The sequence below is a fragment of the Mugil cephalus genome, chromosome 11 (assembly GCF_022458985.1).
Source record: "Mugil cephalus isolate CIBA_MC_2020 chromosome 11, CIBA_Mcephalus_1.1, whole genome shotgun sequence".
In the NCBI taxonomy this organism is placed as follows: domain Eukaryota; kingdom Metazoa; phylum Chordata; class Actinopteri; order Mugiliformes; family Mugilidae; genus Mugil; species Mugil cephalus.
The window spans coordinates 398,843-418,830 of record NC_061780.1 but is presented as its reverse complement, the minus strand read 5'-3'; the positions used below and the strand labels follow the sequence as shown (position 1 = coordinate 418,830).

Below are 19,988 nucleotides of genomic sequence, written 5' to 3'. Positions count from 1 at the left end.
TTTGTTTTGTTACTTTGTTTCTAAGTGATGTAAAAGTCTGGCAGTCACAGATAAATCCTACTTTTAGAGATTTTTTCGTGCATTATCTCTTTCTCAATCTCAATTTGCGTACATCATCCTTCACCCAAGGGAGCGCCTTTTTACGCTTTTTGAATTCCACTTTTTTTGTGAAGCCATCCAGAATTTCCATAACCCATTTAAAAAAAGGTGCTGCAGCTGTCTCCAGCACCAGTATTCATTATTATATTGGACCAATCATACTCTTGCAAAGTATTATTCAGATTTTGTTGTTCGCTTTTAGGTATTATATGATAGGTGCTAACTCTGATAGGGCTAGTAAAACGTTTCCAATTGATTGTTCTTGAGCATACAATGAAATTATACTCAGGCAGCCCAGAAAAAAAATATATAATTTTTTTTTACTGATCCCTTCTGGTTTATTTGTGAATATGAAATCAATAGTTGTTTTAGATGTCTTTGTTATTCTCGTTGGACCTTGAATGATTCAAATAAGGTTGTGATTATTTGTTAGTTGCCTCAGTTTTTTCCTGTCCAATTTATTGTCGCAGTGTGTCGCATTTATATATAATATTAAAATCACCTAAAAGAATAGTTTCCCTTTTGCAAGCATTACATTTTTAGGAAGGAGGTTGGTATAGACATAACAGTGAAAAAAATTTCAGAGGAAATAGTAATGTTGAGTCCAGTGCATTCAATATCTAACGATGAGTCCCAGATGATCTTAGCATTATTGAGAGTCTTAAAGAAGTGCATTTTGCGCTGTTCCTGTGTCACCGGATTCAGAGATTTCAGTCTAATTGTTGGGGTGGAGCGTTTGTTCCCAGTTAATGATGTAGTAGGTGAAGATGGGGTTGAGCTTAGGTTACACTCACGGGTGGTTGGCATCAATCCCGTCTGCGAGGATACCAAGGTGGAGAAGTGTGTGGAGTGTCTTGCTGTGATACGTACAGGAATGCCGTCTGGTGTATGGAAGCAGTTCAGCAGATGGGGGTGGATTGGGTGCAGCCGATGATGTTCCATGATACAGTGAGTCAGGAAGGACAGGAGCAAAGTGTCAGTGCAATGCACCTTGGAGTGCATAGCTGACCTCCGTAGTGAGGGATGACCAGTGCTGTGAGCCCTGAACTTCTGCGGTTATGGACAGCCAGTGCTGGGAGCATGAACCACCAAAGAGCAGGAGTAAGTATAGGCTGGGATTGCCTGCAAATGTTGCTGCGGGGGAAGGGTGCACGTGCTGGTGGTGCCGAGCCCTGTGACCGGAGAGACATCCAGCGGTGGGAAATCCTTCATGCTGACAATGTATGGGGCCTGTTGGCACCCACTCTGACCCAGCGCTCTGGTTGAGACAATGTCGAGGTGTCACTGCCTTTGGGCTTCACTCCAAGCTGTGTCCAGGTGTCATCAGGAGCAGTAGCTGGCAGAGCAGCATCAGTTGCCGAGTGGCGAGTAAAGTCCCCAAGTTTATCAAGGGACGCAGGTCCAGCAGCGTGGAATGGAGCGATGGTCCGAAGACGATGGTATCCAAGAGATTCTGTGCTGCCTGGATCTGATACAAATTGGATATTCTCTTCTCCAGTTCGGATATCTTTTGGATACATTTTCTTGTTGACTGGATGACTCGTCCAGAGGTGGTGGTTGCTGGGGAAAAAGGTACTGCTGTGCCAAGTAAATATGTCTTCGTTGCTATAGTGTGTAGTTGCAGCTCAGAGAAACTCTAGTAGATGATTCAGCTTTGCTCCACCTTCAGGTGGTTGTAGTTGTAGTTCCTCTCATCCGATGGTGAAGTTGGTGGTTGCACTTTTCTAAGTGCTGGGCGGTCCGGGCGCTAGTAGTGTTTAGCTTAGCCATCATGGTGGGTCATATCAAAACAACTTGTAACAAAAGGTTAAATCACCACCTATTAGTGCACGACCAACATAGCTGCAATAGTCAACCAGTCACGAAGTAAAACCCACCGGAACACCAGTAGCTTAGCTGTCCTAACCTTGGCTCTGTTGTTCTCAACCACCTTCAGTGGCGCAGCCCATTGAGACTTGTGTACTTCTTTTCCATACTGGGTACAGATGTAGCTGTACACTATCCCGGGTACTTGGTTGTGCCTCTCCATCCTGTTCATCCCTCCAGTATTGTATTTGAGTTCCAATAAAATTCAAAGTAGGTGTAAGTTTTTTGACTTACACTTCTAATAAGGTATGCACTGATGCATTGGCTAAACATTGGTATTGGCCGAAAATATGACATGATCGATGTCATTGGCCGACGTTTTGTTTTTTTTCTATGGCCATGTTGCACAACCCTTTGTCTCTTCCTTTTTGCAGTTGCAGATGTTGGAAGGGGCCCGCACATTTTCCTTGTACAGGTCAAACAAGATGTCGGTTGTGTGGCAATAGTTCACAGTCTCGGAGAAAGATCCGTGTTATGCAGTCTGCAACACATGTGCCAGTGATATTTCAAGAGGTAGTCCTGTAAGGAAGGATTTCAACTAGGGCTAGGGTGTGTGGGTGACAATCTATGGAAAGAACTAAAAATCTGAGTTCATAGAAGAGGCCCACAGAATCTTCAAGATTTAAAGATGGAAGAATGGGCCAAAATAACACCTGAGCAATGCATGCGACTAGAACTTGGTTTCTTTCTATGTATGGATTACTTGGGTTGTTACCATCACCAGGTGAAATCATGTCAATAGCACCTTTAGAAACATGTTTACTATGAAAAACTGTGATGTGTTCAATACTTATTTTACGCCACAAAAAACAACCTTGTATCCCAAACCATCCCGATCCGGTTTCACCTCCACCCTCTTGTACTCCACAACAGTTGAGCATTGCTATCCATCTCTAATATAATCCTTCTTTCCTTTGCTGCGTTTTCACATCGGCAAAAGTCCCCCTGTGAGAGCTGTGTGCCTGTTTTTTCCTCCTTCGTACGTCATTGCGTACATTGCAGATAACGTTGCAGTTCATTGATGACCTGATAATGGACCGGTTAACCCCCGCTCTTTCAAAAGGCTGCTGATATTAAAATAAATCACTGTGTCCTGCACATATCTGCCGCCAAATACCCCCTTTTCTCGGATGCAGAGCGCTGCCACGATTGTTAAAAAAGTGTGGGAGACCACTATACAAGCTGTACATAAACAGTTGCCGTTCACCTACGTGCATCCATTAACGGTCGTGTAACAACACATTTGATTTGTTTGACTGAAAAAAAAAGAACAAATATCTGTGTCCTTCAGAGAACAGTCTTATGGAAGTAGACCAAAACTTGTTTTTGAGCTGAAGCTTCTACAATAATACCTACTGTCAGGCCGTCAAGTCAGAATTTAACAGGCAGATATATCAGCGTCAGAGCGAAATGTGAATCGCACGATGTGAAGGGGCTATACTGTGCTTCAAGTATTTTCTTCATTGCAAAAATGTATACACTTCACATATACGTTTTTTCCTTTTACATGAAGGATATTGAAGTAATGCCTGTACTTCCAATTTGAAAAGGCCAACATTTTCTCACATTCGCCATTGCTGCCGCTTAGCAGGGTGTGTGTGAAGTTGTTGTGTGTGGTTTGTGTGTAAACTGAACACTGCCTCTGATTGGCTTATCATGAAAACTTACTCCACCTTAGCCAACCATCATCACCTATGAGGTTGTCTCACCCCTCCCTCCTGTCATTGCCAAAAAAAGAAAACAAAAACAACTTTGTGGCTCCCATGGCAGAGAGCCAAACCGGATGCCAACAGACAGCTTTAGTTTATAACGTGCCCCATTTAATTTTCAGTAACGGCAACGGTGTTGTAATGATGGAAATTAGTAATTAGTTAGATTACCCGTTACTGAAAAAAAAAAGCGGTTTATTTTAACGCCGTTATTTCCATCATTGCCGACACCATGATGTTTCCACCTCCAAACTTCACTGTCAGTATGGTGTTTTTGGGGTGATGTGCAGTGCAGTTTGTCCTCAAAACATGTTTTGTGTTACGGCATCCAAAGAGTTCAATTTTGCTCTCATCTGACCAGACTATGTTCTCCCAGTATTTTACAGGCCCGTCCAAATGTTGTGCAGCAAACCTTTAACAAGCTTCAATACGCTTTTTCTTCAGAAATTGAATCCTGCATGGTGAGCGTGCGTACAGGCCATGGCTGTTGAATGCATTGTTTATAGTTTTCTTTGAAACAATTGTACCTGCTAATTCCAGGTCTTTCTGAAGCTCACAACAAATGGTCCTTGGCTCTTGGACAACTCTTCTGATAATTCTTTTCACTCCTCTGTCAGAAATCCTGCAAGGAGTACCTCGTCATGGCCGGTTTATGGTTGAATGATGTTTTTTCCACTTCTGGTTTATGGTCTCAACAGTGCTCAGTGGAACGTTCAGAAGTTTAGAAATCCTTCTGTAACCAATGCTATCAGAATGTTTTGCAACAATAAGGTTGCAAAGGTCTTGAGAGAGTTCTTTGCTTTTACCCATCATGGGATGTTCCTTGTGTGTAGGGATGTAACGATTAACGGCATGACGAACTGGTTACCGCAACTGATTATCAAAAAACTCACATTCATACTGCTCATTTCCTGGAGAAGCACTACCACCTGAACGGCACTCTCCCAGAAGCAGGCGCGCATGCAGTTTGTACTGTCTGTCCTGCGAAAACATGGCTGAAGGCACCTGGGCTCCCGAGATTTTCCAAGATCGGAAGTCTGGACATATTTTGGATTTACAAAGGATTTTGACAGTAAATTAAATAAAGTCAACCAACCCGTGTGCAGAAAATGCAGAAAAAAAAATCTCCACAAAGGGGGGTAACACTTCCAATTTGATGAGCCATCTCCGTGACTAGCTTTTCAGCGAGTGTAAGGTAAGTCAATAAAAACGCAAAAAATGTTTCTGCCACATTACTTTGTTTAAAATGGTAGTGTTGCTTTCATATGCACATTTGATTTTTACTTACATAAATCAGTTAGTTTTCTTTCTTTACCAGTTCTTGAATCTGTAAGACTAGATTTAGTCTTGAGCAGTGGATGTAAGGAAAAGGTATTCTTTTTTAAAATAAAACTCGGTTAAAAGATTTCAGTATGTGTGTTCAGTACTTTTTGAACATTTTGAACACATCTAACAATACCGTGATAATATGGATAACCGTGATAATTTTGGTCACAATAACCGTGATATATAATTTTCATATCGTTACATGTCTACTGTGTGTCACCTTGGTAATGACACACCTTTTAATAGGTCATCAGTTTGGACTGAACCAGCTGATATTCATTTGCACTGACAAGGGGCAGGATGGCTTTTAGATCACTCATAGAGTTAAGCTGTTGTCTTGGCTTTCCATGTCTTTTTCCACCTCCCTTTCTGCATGTGTTCAATACTTTTTCCCTCTGTTATTTTATATTTTACACATTACTTAATTTCTGAACTTATTTATTTTGGTTTGTATGGATTACTTTGGTTAAAGTTACCAATGATTTCCTCATGGCTTCAGAGGATGGACTTGTCTCTATACTTGTCCTGCTAGATCTTAGTGCTGCATTTGACACCATTATTTGTTTTTATTTATTATTATTATTTATTACTATAATTTACGATTTGTACTATTATTTTATTATTTGACTCATTATTCTATTACAGAGACTTGAAAGTGTGATCAAGATTACAGGAACTGCATTAGAGTGTTGGAATCCTATCTGTCAAATAGCAGTTTGTCCATGTAAACAATGATTGTTCTATATATGCCAAAGTAAGCTATGGAGTTCCTCAGGAATCTGTGCTAGGACCGATATTATTCACATTATACATATGAAGTTGTTTATGTCTTAAAGGGTTAACTAGTTTTTAAAAGTGTGATATTAAGAAATCTAGTACCAGCACGCCATCATAGACTCCAGGCTCACTGGTGAGGAAGGCAAACATGATGCAGAGGTAGGGGTTCTTCAGCTGCAGCCTCAGAGAGCTGCACATCTCTCTCCACAGGGACGACTTCTCGTCAGTGTAGCCTGACAGAGCCATGGCAACCACGTTCAGGTTTAGGTCACCTGTGGAATAACAGGTCAGAGAGGCAGGTTTATTTACGTTCTCCTGTCTTTACTGTAAGTCTGAAACAAAAGCAGAAAACACATATCTGAAAAATAAGGAATTTCAAAGAAAACTAATTTAAAGTGAGGGGCGGCTTGGCTTGGGATCACAGGCCGGAGGAGCAGTAACCCACAGACCAGATAAGTGTTTTTTTCTTTTGGACATTAAAAGCTGCACATGACAGCTTCACGACTGGCAATGTCAGGCAATGTCTAGCTTTGTACTGGAAATGTTGAACAGTTCCTTTTCCAGGTTATATGTCCATGTTCTGCAAAATACAGGGCCTCAAAGAATGACAACAGTAGGTGTGGACATCTTGAACATGAGAGAGATATCTGACCAATGGGGACCAGAAGATGTATTAAATATGTGTCTTGGTATATTAATTGAAGTGGGAATCGTCACAGGCAGAAGGGGGGGTATCCGGGGGAAAAAGTGTAGTGAGCTGTGTAATGATGGTCTGATACAGGGGTCCAAGAGGTAAACCTGTTGAACAATATCTTAAGCTCATTTGCACGCTCCAAGTTTTCTTCAAGCAGCCTGTCCCTCCCCCCTCAGCCTCCTGCGTCCACCTCTTTGCAGTCCATTTGGACACAGGCTGCTGTTGAACAAGAGGGATGTACTTTGGGGTGAGCAGAGCGAGGTTGTGATATGACCCGTGACCCTAATAAAGTCAGTAATAGTAGGCAGTTGAGCTTATAAATAAATAAAAGCAACAATGTAATAACAAATTTTAAAAACTGCGCAGAGAGGAAAATGTTGGCTTATTAATTTTCCACTACAGAAGTGAGTCTGTATCTTGTGTAGTTGTCTTCTCTTCCCAGTACGACGCATTTTAATGATGGCATCAGTTCCAGCTATGTGATACTGCGGTGATGCTAGGACTTGAGTATCAAACTCTGTCCATATCCACCTTTTACTACATGCGAGGATGGAGAAGCTCCTGCCGTGCACAGACTTGGAAAGAAGCTGCACTCGCATAAATTCTGTCACGAATAATTTGCAGGACGTATAGACGAAAAACTGTAAAAAAAGTGTCAATCTCAGCAGGCTAGTATCAATCTGATACCAATGCTGGCCTTGGTATCGATACTAGTACCGGTATTAACCATACACCAAGTCTTACTCCGTAGTTACCTGGGGATTACAGGCCTGGCTCCGGGCAGCAGTACAGAATGGCACAGCGCTATCAGCTGGTCGCGTGTGTAAACAATGGCCATGCTGCTCTGTGCATAACACTCCGTTACAAAGACTAATGAAAGTTGCAAGTGAGAGAAAAAAAACTGAAGCTCACAAAAAACATAGCAACACAGGATTCTAATGCCAGTTTGAGGTAAAAAGACACAGAAAAAATGAGAAAAGTGAATAACAAAAACAAAACAAAAAATAAACAAACACAAAATAGGTACGCACTCAGGAGCTGCCACAACAGGCATTCGCTTACCACCACGCCAGAAAATATGGAAACAGGCTTTTAATAACATTCACCATTGCTCAGTTAATGCTCCGCTGATTCAATTCAAGGTCATACACAGGTTACACTATTCAAAGGTTAAGATGCATAAAATCTTAAAAAAAATCTTAATCTGATGGCTTATGGTATGGTCATAGCAAAGAGATGCGTTTTTGAAAGTGTTGAAATCTCACTCACCACCTAAGTTTGAAGCCTGGTAGGAATCCTCCACATTGAAAAACTGAGATATCTGACAACTTACAGAAATTCTGTGGTGTATGAACACCTATCCTGGAGTACTTGAACCTGTAGTTAACCCCCCTAAAGAGTACCTATTCTGGCATATTTGATGCACTCAAGTGGTCATTCAACTGACATTATATTAAGTCTCTTTGTGTGATCTTTGTTTTGGTATGTTATGATTTGTGTCTATTTTATTTATTTATTTCTTTATTATTATTATTATTATTATTGTTTTGTGTGTGTGTGTGTGTGTGTGTGTGTGTGCGTGTGTGTGTGTGTGTGTATTCCTTGTTACTTTGAAAATTGACAATAAAAATATTTGAGGGAAAAAAAAAAGGGGGCAGTTCCTGACTCTCTTATTCCCCCACATAACAGCTTGTTTGGAGACATTGGTTAAATGTCTGGGCCAGGTTTCCGAGAGCCTGCTGGCACTTGTCCAGATCAGTGCCGTTAGTCAGGTGAGCCACCAGGACCATGTCCTCGGCATATTTAAAATGGTTCATTCCCTCATTGTCACAGGTGATGTCGTTGGTGTGAAAAGAAAACAAGAGATAAAACATAACCCTGGGGTACACCTGTGTTTAAAATCAGCTTGTTTGATTTAAAACCATTAAAAATCACCTGTTGTGGCCTCTCTTTTAAAAAGTTCCTGATCCATAAAACCGGTGTAGGATTAACTCAGAGGTCTAAAAGGGCATTGAGCAGGGTATCTATGTGCACAGTGTTAAGATTTTAAGAACAGAGGAGACCATGAAGTCCATAAATAGGATCCTGGTGTGAGGGACCAATTTTGCGTGACAGAATTTTGGTAAGGAGTTCACACAGTACCCTCTCCATGCTTTTACATATCACATAATTCAGGGCTACAGGTCTGTAATCCTTCAGCTCCTTAGCTTGTGTCTTCTTGGGGATGGGAACTATAGTAGATTCCTTACATTTAGTGGGGACATGTCCTGAGCCCAAGAGGCGGCTAGGTGGACACTCCACCTAGCTGGACAGAACAGTCCTTAAGGACCCTGTAACTGAGTTTGCCAGGGCCAGAGGCCTTATGCAGTTTGACTCAGTGAATGATGTAATTCACCTGCCGCTTGTCAATCGTACCGTTACTGTTAACCGGATGAAGAAGGTGTTGAGTATTTCTGACAAAAAAATGCCGGTCTGCCGCATGAAAGACACATATCGCCACCTAGTGCTGAGGAGGAGGACATGTTCCTGCCAGTTATTCAATTTTCTCTGCTGCATGTAAACTGGGACAAGGCCAGGGAGTAATAGAAAATAATTAATTAATTCCTTATGAGACTCCATAGTATTAACATTCTATGGGAAATCCTGAAATCAGTAATTTACAAGTTTTTTGATATAAACAACTTTTTTCTTTTTTTTTCTTTTTTTCACATTTTAACAAGCTCCAGATCTCTGTAGGAATTATAATTAAAAGTAGAGCTGTAATAGTGAGCATAGAATGCAGTGCCTGTCGTAGACAGACTAAATTCTTATCAGAAACGTCTAATAACAAATCAATTATAACTCCCCAAACCAGGGGAGACAGAGCCTTTTCCATCGCTGCCCCCTCCCTCTGGAACTCACTCCCCAAACCCATCCGTACATGCACACACCTCCCAACATTCAAGTCAATGCTCAAAACACACCTTATTGAAGTAGCTTTTGAGATATAATTTCTGTGTGTTTTATATTGTTCTTCTGTTTTTTATGTTTTATACTGTTCTTCTGTGTTTTTTATATTGTCTCTGCTGTTTTTAACTATTATGTTTGTAAATGTAAAGTGTCTGAGTACCTTTTAAAAGCGCTTTATAAATAAAAATCGTCATTATTGTTATTGTTATTATTATTATTATTATTTAAACTCCAGACAAGTAAGTGATACAAGAATGACACAGAAAAAAAATGTCCCTTTGCTGACCATTTCACTCACCCTTCTCAGAGGTGGCTCCCTTGTTGAGGATCTGGATTGACCGACGGATGTCAAGGTTAAAGAGAGCAATGGCGGCCGCATGTTCCCACTCATGTTCCTGCTCGAGCGACCGCAGGAAGGTCTCTACATCCAAGTCAGGACCCCGACAGATCCAACCACACAGCTGCAAAGCGAGACATCGCTCCTCACTGTGGTACCGAAGCACATCTGTCTGGCGGTCCGAGCCACTCCAGCACCGTCGGCTCTCCGTTGTCCCTATATTCAATATATAATGATACATCTTGTTAGATTTTTACAAATGTTAGATGCTTAACTGAAAAGCAAGCAGAATATTATTCTGAAGATTCAAGGCAATCACAATAATTTTCTTACCTGAGCTGGTCTTGACAATGTTCTTGATACCAGAGTAAACCAAAGACTGCTTGTTACCCTGCAGCTTCAGCTCGATATCCTCTGAACACTGCTTCATATGTGATACTTATATAGGAATTGCAAAAGACTTTGTGGTGCAAACATAATAATAAAGGTAACTTAAATACTGATGTTCAGAGTAGCCCAAAAAATATTTTAGGTTTCCTGATTAGACAAAACACTAAAACTATGTTACTTTGGATACAGTAAATAGTGACTTTACAGGAAGTTTTCATACACTAAACAATTAAATACACAGGACAAGTTATTGTTTAAATAAAATTATGACAAAATATATGTATAATGAAAATAACTGTTTAAAAAGCTTTGATCTGAACCATTTATGCTGCTTGACTGTCTGTTATACAAACCCAAAAACCTACCACTTCATCCTGTGAAAGGATATAGAACAGATCATACCATAAAGACTTGAGCTGGGGATCATTCCCTCCTGCCAGCAGGTGGTTTCTCCACACTTGGATGGTATCGTGTCCATACCTGGACTGAGCCCTTTGCCTCATCTTAGTGGCGATGTCTTTCTCAGTCATGCTCTTCACGCCATCAACAGAATCCTCAACACAGTCATATAAGTGTCTACCACACGCCCACATGAGCGAGGTGGTGGAGCTCCAGGCCAGCGAGATGCGTTCAAAAACAGTGAAATCTGTCATGACACGATTGACCGGCGACACCACTACCATGCGGTTTTGAGAAGATGGGTGCCAGGCAAAGCTGCCGATCTGGCTTTCACAGGGTTGCACACTTCGCTCAATAATAGTGGGCTCCGTCTCATCACCAATGGGCGTGGGAGTGTGTTGCATGTCGTACAGTCGGATGATGTTGCTGTCACGTGTCAGTGTTGCCAGCAGGCCAGTCCGAGTTGGACACCATGCCACCTCAGAAATGAAATTATAAACTTAACTTAATGCAATTTTTCAAAAGGAGCCAAAAAATATCTTACATGAGTGCAGCACCATACCTTTGTAAGAGGCTTAGGCTGCTCACAGAGCGTGAGCACAGGCTTTTCAAACTTGCGCAGATCCCAAATGGCCACCTGCCCCTCAAAGAAAGAGGCCACGCGGTCATGGAAATGTGGGTCGACTGTCACCCCCTGGATGGCCTTGGTGTTGACAAATGTTTTCTGGCTTGTGTTTCTCAGGTCAAATATCGCAAGGTTTCTGTGCATGCCAGCCAACAGCAACTTTGGGTCACGAAGCAGCCAGCAGAGTGACAAGCAAGCATCATTCTGCCCCAACTCATACAGAGGCTTGGTCACCACAGTGCTTGAGTCTAAATCCACAGACGAGAGACGAATCTTCTCAGCTACAACACTGCTCTCTGGAGCAAACTTGCTGCTTATGTCCCATATGAGAACAGAGAAGTCTGCCCGGTGCTTGTCTAACCCGGCAGCGAGCAAGTTGCTGTCCACAGGGTTCCAAGCTAAAGTGTTGCACTGACGGGCATGTTTGGGTACAAACTCTTTCCCCACCAGTTCTTTACATGTGGAGTTGTGGCTCTGGCCTAAACTGGTGAGCACAACTCTCCCATTAGCTTGGCCAACAGCAAGTAAACACTCAGGCTCATGCTTCGGGTACCAGGCCACACATTTCATATAAGGAGTGTCAGAGTTAATGGCCAGTAGTGTAGCAGCAGTCTCTTCGGAGAGCGGGAGGGTGCCAGCCTTCGTTTCAGCGTTGCCAACTGGTCCAATACGATACAGTCCCAGTTCAGAGTCACAAATGACATAGCGGTCTGGGTGGTGGGGTGACCACAGGATGTCTGGCTTTGAGCCACTCATGATGGAGGAGAAGCTAGAACAGTTTCAAGGGAGTCTGCTTTTTACTACCTGGAAGTATGAGCACATAGATCATCACTAAATACACCACAGATATGTTTCACACCTAAAATTAAGCAATACACAGCACTAAGAACGTTCGTAATAATGTCTTAATGTCGTAATAAACTCTTCGTATACACTTGAGAGCAGAGTATATTGATTTCAGTTAGCAAAATATTACTAACTAGCTTGTTAGCAACGTATTTATGACGTAAAAGGGAGACTTGTAGTGATTTATTTCGAAAACCCACGACATACCAAAGTGATACAGTAGTTAAGACCGAATTTACAAGTTTAGAGACATGCTATCTTAACTAAGCTAATGCTAACAAGTGACGGGAGAGCTAAAAAAAGAGAAAAAAAAAGAAAACAGTTAAACTTTCCCTAATATATCTAATGGTCGAAAACATTTCTTAACGCTTGACAATAATAACGATGAAACTTCATTTACAAACAGACGAAACCAGCTTTGACCAGATTGGACTTACACATGTCGAGCACAGGACACTTCCAGATACAGAGAATGTTGTGTGTTACACTATAACATGTCAGACGTCTCAGTAATATTGGGTTCCGCTTAGCCCACCATGTATAATTACTCACCAATAGAGGGCGCTGCGACCAAGTGAATGCAATGGAGGAGCAATCCCTGAGCAAAACCCTGAACACTGAATTGACATGCACCAAGACGGAAACTCTTGAGTTTTCGTTTTCAGAACAGGTGATTTGCGTCGAGTTAATCAACTCAGACTATTTTCACTCAGAGCTCCGCACTAACCCCGCGACTATAAAAATAATTTAAAAAAAAAAGCCATCATCAATGGAACCCCGAGCAGATCAATCACCTGGAAACGATGGACAGAAAGCGGTCATGATATTTCATGTACATGGTGTCTTAATGCGCTCCTATAGTGAGCTGGAGCACATTTTAAGGAATAAATAAATAAATAAATAAATATAAATAAAAAATAGGAAACACTGCTTCTGCTGCTAGAGAGAGACAACAGGCCTGGGAAAACATCTCTGCTCGGGTGAGTGCGTAAGTTTAGTGTTGGTCCTGTGTGATCTGAATGCTAATATTACAGATGAAAAAAATGCATTAATTAAACCCGAAATTCATTTCAATTAGGTGCAATCCCGCTGGTATGAAACACACCTGGCAGCAGATCAACATGAAATAGAAATATATATATATATATATATATATAATTGCAGTATCGTTCTCATATATTCCGATTTATGTCAGATCATGAATGTACATCTGAAAAAGTGTATAGTCACAGGTTAATTGTGTATTAACTGTAAAAGTAAATAACTGTTGCTTTGCAACTGCAGGAAATAAAGAAGACTGAATGAAACATGAATACATCATCTTTATTATGGGGGATGGTGGTGGTGATGCACTAAGCTGTAGACCACCTGCAGGATGGATGAGGTCATCATTCGGCTCCTCAGTATGTGCGGTGGGGTGTTGCTCTCCTCCAATCGTGCCAATATTATGAAGAACAACACAAGCCACAATAATGTCACAGACTCTGTCAGGGGTAACCCTTGTGATGTGGTGATGTAAGCACTGGAAACGGGCTTTCAGCAAGGCTATGGTCATCTCCACCTTGTTCTACAATGAGCACTGTTTAAGTTTTGTTGGAGGCCTGGGTCAGGATAGGGGATTGGGGTCATCAGGGTTGGGAGGCAAAGATAACCCCTGCAGCAGAAGCCCATCAAACTCTGCTTTAATGTATAGAGGATACATTTAAGTTTCATTTTCATTTTTGTAACAAAAGAGGGAGATGAATAGATTAGTGCAAAGCTTAAGGTTGCTTACCACAGACCAGTCTGTTGCTGATGTCACGATGTCACACTCACAAAGGAGTCATGAACAGATCTGTACCTGCAGATTAATGGACATCCTGTTCACATCATCCCCTTCATTTTGTGATGGAAGAGTCATGGGAATTTGAGTCTCATCTATGCACCCTATAACGTTGAGGAATCCTACAATAAAATCAGATTATTAATCCTAGTCTGAGGATGCAGTGCAATGCAATAAGAGTATCATTTACCTACAATCCTGTGGAACTCCTCCTTAATGACACTCACTGGTTTGTGGCCAGGGAAACACACAAAGATGCCCAAGAAAGATTTTAAAGCCAGGCCCACCTTCCTCACAGTTAGTTGTCTTGCTGATGTATTATATAGAAAATGGCTACTGGCAAATAAGCGAAGTGCAATATCTGTTCGGATGTGAGAGCATGGCCACAGTTGGTGATGCTGGAGCTATTCATTTATTGTTAGTATTTAGTGCTGTTTAGTTTAATATTTTGTTTAGTGAGTATTTAGTTTGGTTATTCTGAATCAGTTTATTTGATTTAATTATGATTAGATTTCTGTTAGTATTCTAGTTTTTTATTTGTTTAATTTAGGTGTTTCTTGTTTATTATTTGTGTTTTGTTTCATTTGGGCACGTTACAGGGGCACCTGAAATTATATAGGTAGGCTGTTGGTAAGGGACCAGCGGGCACCTGTGTGAGCAAATTTTTTTTTACCTGAGCGGGAGAGGCACAAGACTTTTCTTTGCTCTTTGTTTGCTTGCTTTTCTGGTTAAATAAACCACGTTTTTTGTTGCAACTGGACATTTGTTTTGACATTATGTTTTTCCCATCCGAGTACACCACAACTCATTGTGCAACAGGGGCCCTTTGATTTGTTTAATTTAAAGTTTGATTTGAAACTTTAATTTGTTTGACAAACGGCTACTAGAGGTGATGTTGGCACAGATGCGGTTGTGATTGTAAATGATACCGTGAGGTGTAACGATGATAGTGATCTGCCCACTTACATTACCGGTCAAAAGTTTTAGAACACCCTAATTTTTCCGGTAATTTATTGCAAATCAAGTCATGCACGCCCAATGAATAGCTTGAAATGGTACAAAGGTAAGTACCTGGTAAGTACCAGAGGTTTAAAAAAAAAAAAAGGTTTGGTTACCCAAAACTTACAAATAATGTACCTTTCAGAATTATACAAAAAGGCCTTTTCAGGGAACATGAAGTGGGTTAACAATTTAAAACTGTTCTGCAGCAATGAAGGTTGAATCAGCCTTGAAAGCTGGTGCTACTAATTCCTTCAGGTGTTCCAGCCTTTCTTGATTACTTACTGATTTCTATTGTAGAAAGATGCCATGATTGTGTTCAGCTGTTACATCTGCCAGAGGTGGTTACTTTGATGAGTCAAAAGTTTAGAATACATTTTTGGTGTACAAATTGATTCCATGATTTCTTTTTCAACTCAAATTGCTTATTTGTTCTATGCTTTCATTTCAGAGTGCAATAACACAATAAACTGAATAATTTTCAGTTAAAAAAAAATGGAAAAATTGTGGTGTTCTAAAACTTTTGACTGATCCGGTAGTGTATATGTTGTGGAAATATGAGGCTGGTGGACATGACACAGAAGACTCAGATGATTTGTAGTGAAATAAGGTTTACTGTTCAGAAGAAATGGTGACAGCTATTCATGCATTCAGAGCCAGAACCATTCTGACCAGCCCCTCTTGCCAGGAGCAATATATAAGATGACAATTTAGTGGTCAACTACTGGTTATCACCATCTGAGGCGACAGTCAGTCTATCCAGCCAACCTTGTAGACCCTGTTTTGTCTATGGAAGGAACACAAAAATGCGTAGGCCAAAGAGACATGTTTAACATACTATAATAATTCTTCACAAATCCCCTCTTTTTGATCAACAGATCACAACTAATTATTCTCAGAAGGAAAAACTTCTGGGGCCTCATTTACCAACCATGCTTAAGCACAGATTTGTGCATAATGAGTGCGTAAGCACATTCTGACTCAAAGTGTGGCATTTATCAATGTGTACTTGTGCTTAGAAAAGTGTGTAAATTTCCACACAACTCTGACCGTGCGTACACAGAAAAGCTAGTGGTAGAACAGTGGAATTACACATAGAACCCATTAAGACAGTCGCAGTGTTCAGCAGCATCTCAAACACGTTCACACGTTACCACATATTGCTGGTCTCTTATAAAAATGCTTAGTCAGTAATTAGTGGACACTTTGAATAATTGACATGACAAGCTATAAAAGACGACCTGAAAAGAAAAGTTGAAGTACACTACTATTGCTTATCTTGTATTATTGGAGGATTTTGAGAACCGTGCGTTTTCATCTGATCTGTTCCGCATCTCTTCCCCCAAAAACATACTGATGGATTTATGCCGTGATTTAAAAAAGTCTTGTTTTGGATAAAAGCCAACCCAGTGCACATCTCCTGTGCTTGGACACCAGAACATTTCAGCGAGAGTTTGGAGACACATGCGGCATTTCACAGCCGACACTAAGCAGAATCATCCTGACAGTGTTGGATGAAATAATTTCTCTGGTCTCGGTTTATAGTTTCCATACAGACATCACCAACAAGCCCAAATTAGATTGCAAAATCTCTATGTAGTACACCTACAGTCATAAACACATTAACAAGGTTAGATACAACTCAGTCTTTATTGAGTAAACATACTACAACAACAAAACAACAAACAAAACAACAAATTGTTTTCTAAAATTCTACACTTCAATCACAAGATTACTCTCAATGAGAACTGAAACCGTATCTGGGCAGAGGAACGTGGCATCAGTTGAATTGGCACGGATCAAAGCAAGGCTGACTGGTACGTCATCAATGTCCAGTTCAAGGGACTCCACAGGCTGAAGATGAGAGAGAAAGGAGAAACACCTCTTAGCGTACCACAATACAAACCGACTGCACCACAAGCTACAGCATCAAATGACCACAGACAATTCCTATAAAATAAAACTAATTTTTAAGCAGATTTTTTGCCTGACTTTATTAAACTGTTTTAGTATCAAATTGCCAACTTGATGTAAATTTATATTATCTCCTTTCGCTACACTAAAAAAAGTATCTTTCCAGTGAATTTCATAACATCAGGGGAGTTATTTTTTTGATCTATGAACCTACAGTGCTTACTTCCATAACATGTCTTGATCATGTTCATCAACACTTTAAAGTGCTGAAGTAAAGGGACATCATATTCAACTGTTGTTGAATATGATTATGTGATGAAGGGCAGCCTGACAAGAAATGTCAATCAGTTAAAAATGTGCAGAAGTATGTCCCCTGCTATCAGAAAAAAAGCTCTACAGAGTTAGTCAGTGCAGCAGGGAGAAGCATGCCGATGTACAGAGAATGATGGGCAAATTACTGTTGCCGTTCCTTTGATTTTGTGAGCTAGACCCTGTGTCCATTCAGAAGCCAGTAACTTGAACGTACGTTAATTGGCCAGTTATTGGGTTAGCTAATGACTGTTAACTCTTAATGATAGAAGGTCAGAGCATTCACTGTTGCATATACTGTATATTGATATGTTTATGCTGACAGTTATTTGTTGTTGAATAAGGTGTTTAATTCTTTATTTCTATTACTTGTTCAACTCTATTAGTAGTTCTGATTACTGTTCTCTATTTCTGCAACAATATGTTGCTTGTTTTGCATCCCTTCTGCATACAATAACAATTTATGGTAATACTAAATACTAATTCTAAACTTAAACTAAACAACCAGAACCTTCAACCAAGGTTTGATGACAGCAGAAGCCTGTATCACGAAGCAGGATTAGAGGTTTACCGAGGTAACTTCAGGGTTAACTCTGGGTTTCCGGTATCACAAAGCTGGATTCATTCTTATCGAGCTACGTTACCATGATAACTTACTCTCCTGGAAGTAAGTGGCCATCAGTTTCTGTGTGAACAACCTCATTCTTAAAATCTGAGACATCACAGTTTGGATTAGTCCTACTTTTGTGGGCACTGAATGAGGAATACACGTTAATACGGTAGTGACAATTTTTGAATGGACAATCCACTGTCTCGTGTGTTTTTTTAAATGTGATCTCAAATGACTGAAAAGATTTTTATCATTGAATGACTGCTTGAATCCACACTTGGGACAGATAAATGTCACACATCGCACCTGAGTTGGTCCAACTGTCTGCGTATGTATCCGTGTTACATAAATTTCCAATGCATTTATTGACTGAAATGTGCAGATGCAGTCATCATACACACATGGCAACAGACTAATTGAGGACAAGTTGCTATGATGCAAATGGTAGTGTTGAAGCAACTGTGCCTGTTTATAAAAGGCAGCAGCACAAAGCTTGCACTTCCAAACCATTGGAAAACTGAGTACTTTTAGTAAGCTGGCAATGAATGCCTAAAACATCATACATACCAGCCTGCAGACTTCATGTAACATCCAGCTTCTTCTACTTCAGCCTTAAAGAGAGAAGATTTACATGAGATTTACAGACATACAAATCACTCAACTCTTTGAATACTAAACAAAATTACAAAAACATCATTAGTATTTCATTGTTAGGCTGTGAAGGGAAAAAGACTTGAAAAGGCTGTTAACTAAAGGTGTTTACAGTAAGCCCTGCAAGACTTTGTGGAGGTCAGGTCAGTTATCACGTGGAGCCCACGTGCAGCTCTGCAACCAGACCAATAAAATATAAAATATTCTATTTATTACTTTCTAAACTGTCTTGACGAAGACTGTGACCTACACCGTTTCGCTAAGCCCCGCCCCCTGGTTACTGTTTCTATGTTCAGTTACAGCCACGCAGTTGAAGGGCTATACAGCGGTTGTAGACACGTGGAAGGGGGAGGGGGGCTACATGGCTAATATGATAAGCTATATTGTTTTTGCCATAAAATTAACATGAAACGTATCACTTAATATTTAGCCTCGAAGTTACCAGCATGCCCAGACATGAACAAAGAGTAAAAGTTTACAGCAAGCCACTGTATTCCTTGTGTAATTACCAAAAAAAAAAAGAACTTAGCTCAACACATTAAATTCAAAAGGATAAAATAATTGTTTCTATTCAATAATAATAATAATAATAATAATAATAATAATAATGATAATTAGCTAAACATCGAGGTAAAACGACAAAGAACGTCAACTTACCAGAGAGGAGTCCTCAAAGGGGAAAAAAGAGAAAGTAAAATTTATATCAGACATTTGAAAAACAAGTCACAACGGAATTAACTCCAGAAGTCCTCCATGGTAGCAGTCCGGAAGCGAAGTTCCCACAAGAAAGATGACTTTTTGTACAAATATATCTGAATTATACTGTTGCTGCAAAGCTCGGCGCAAGCGGGAACCGGAACGTTCCACTCGTCGGAAATGACGTCAAAGACGACAAGTCAAACAATTTGAGTTCATTGACAAAGCTGAATTAAAGTTTTTGAGTATTGTGCACTTAAAATTGAAAATCCGTTAAGATAACTCAAAAACGTAGCAGTCAATTAACTTTTTTTAAAATTCTGAGTTAATACAACTTAATCCTTTTAACACACTTTTACTCTTCGGTTTTACAGTGTACGTCTCTATTAAACGTTGGTGTAGACCTGCACATAAACCTCAAAAACTCATTCAGACTAGAGAGAGGATCATACAATTTTTTTATGTCAGTCTGCCTGTTAGCTGGTGTGTGGAATGTGAGAAATTTAATTTTTCTTTATTTTAATTTGCTCTAATTAAATTATTTTGCGATGCATCAATCTGTTTCGCCGATTCGTTTATTTGCAGTAAAGTATATGCGATGTTGATCAGATGATCCTTTATTTCATTTATGGATTTGGTGGGTCTTGTTGATTTTGGAGCAATGGTTTTCTCATCCACCGCTTCTGGCTCCGGCGCGCACAGGCTCTTTCTCTTTGCCGTGATTTCGGATTGGTAAAAAAATAAATAAATAATAATAATAACCCGAACCATGCACGAGGATGTTAGTGAGGAACAGGTGGGATTTATCAGCACCGATTACTTATTGGTGTGCGCGGGACCAGTGTCCGTGCGTTTGATAAATCCGGATTTTTTTGTATTTACACATGTTACCTCCGTGGCCTAGCGTTGACCAAATGGAGGTATGTGAAAATAAATCCTGTAGTGATAACAAGACACACACGAAGAGCTC

At 40.3% G+C, this 19,988-nt stretch overlaps 1 protein-coding gene and 1 long non-coding RNA gene across 5 annotated transcripts in view; both read right to left on the bottom strand.

Annotated features, from left to right (window-relative positions):
- Positions 1-12,544, bottom strand: part of mios (missing oocyte, meiosis regulator, homolog (Drosophila)) — a 38,074-nt gene extending 25,530 nt beyond the window's left edge. For all 4 annotated transcript variants that reach the window (XR_007113714.1, XR_007113713.1, XM_047599197.1 and 1 more), the window contains exons 1-6: positions 12,455-12,544; positions 11,109-11,975; positions 10,536-11,025; positions 10,091-10,189; positions 9,719-9,973; positions 5,880-6,049 (exon numbers count right to left, since the gene is read on the bottom strand). Coding sequence is in view for 2 of the 4 variants with exons in the window: in XM_047599197.1 (XP_047455153.1) it covers positions 5,880-6,049; positions 9,719-9,973; positions 10,091-10,189; positions 10,536-11,025; positions 11,109-11,927 (1,833 nt within the window). In the remaining 2 variants the exon portion in view is untranslated. The remainder of the gene's footprint in view (positions 1-5,879; positions 6,050-9,718; positions 9,974-10,090; positions 10,190-10,535; positions 11,026-11,108; positions 11,976-12,454) is intronic.
- Positions 12,545-16,469: 3,925 nt separating this feature from the next.
- Positions 16,470-19,285, bottom strand: LOC125016583. Its single transcript, XR_007113707.1, has 3 exons — positions 18,980-19,285; positions 18,239-18,282; positions 16,470-16,692 (listed from the first exon to the last, which is right to left on the bottom strand). It is a non-coding gene; the product is annotated as an uncharacterized LOC125016583 (long non-coding RNA).
- Between the last annotated feature and the right edge of the window lie 703 nt (positions 19,286-19,988).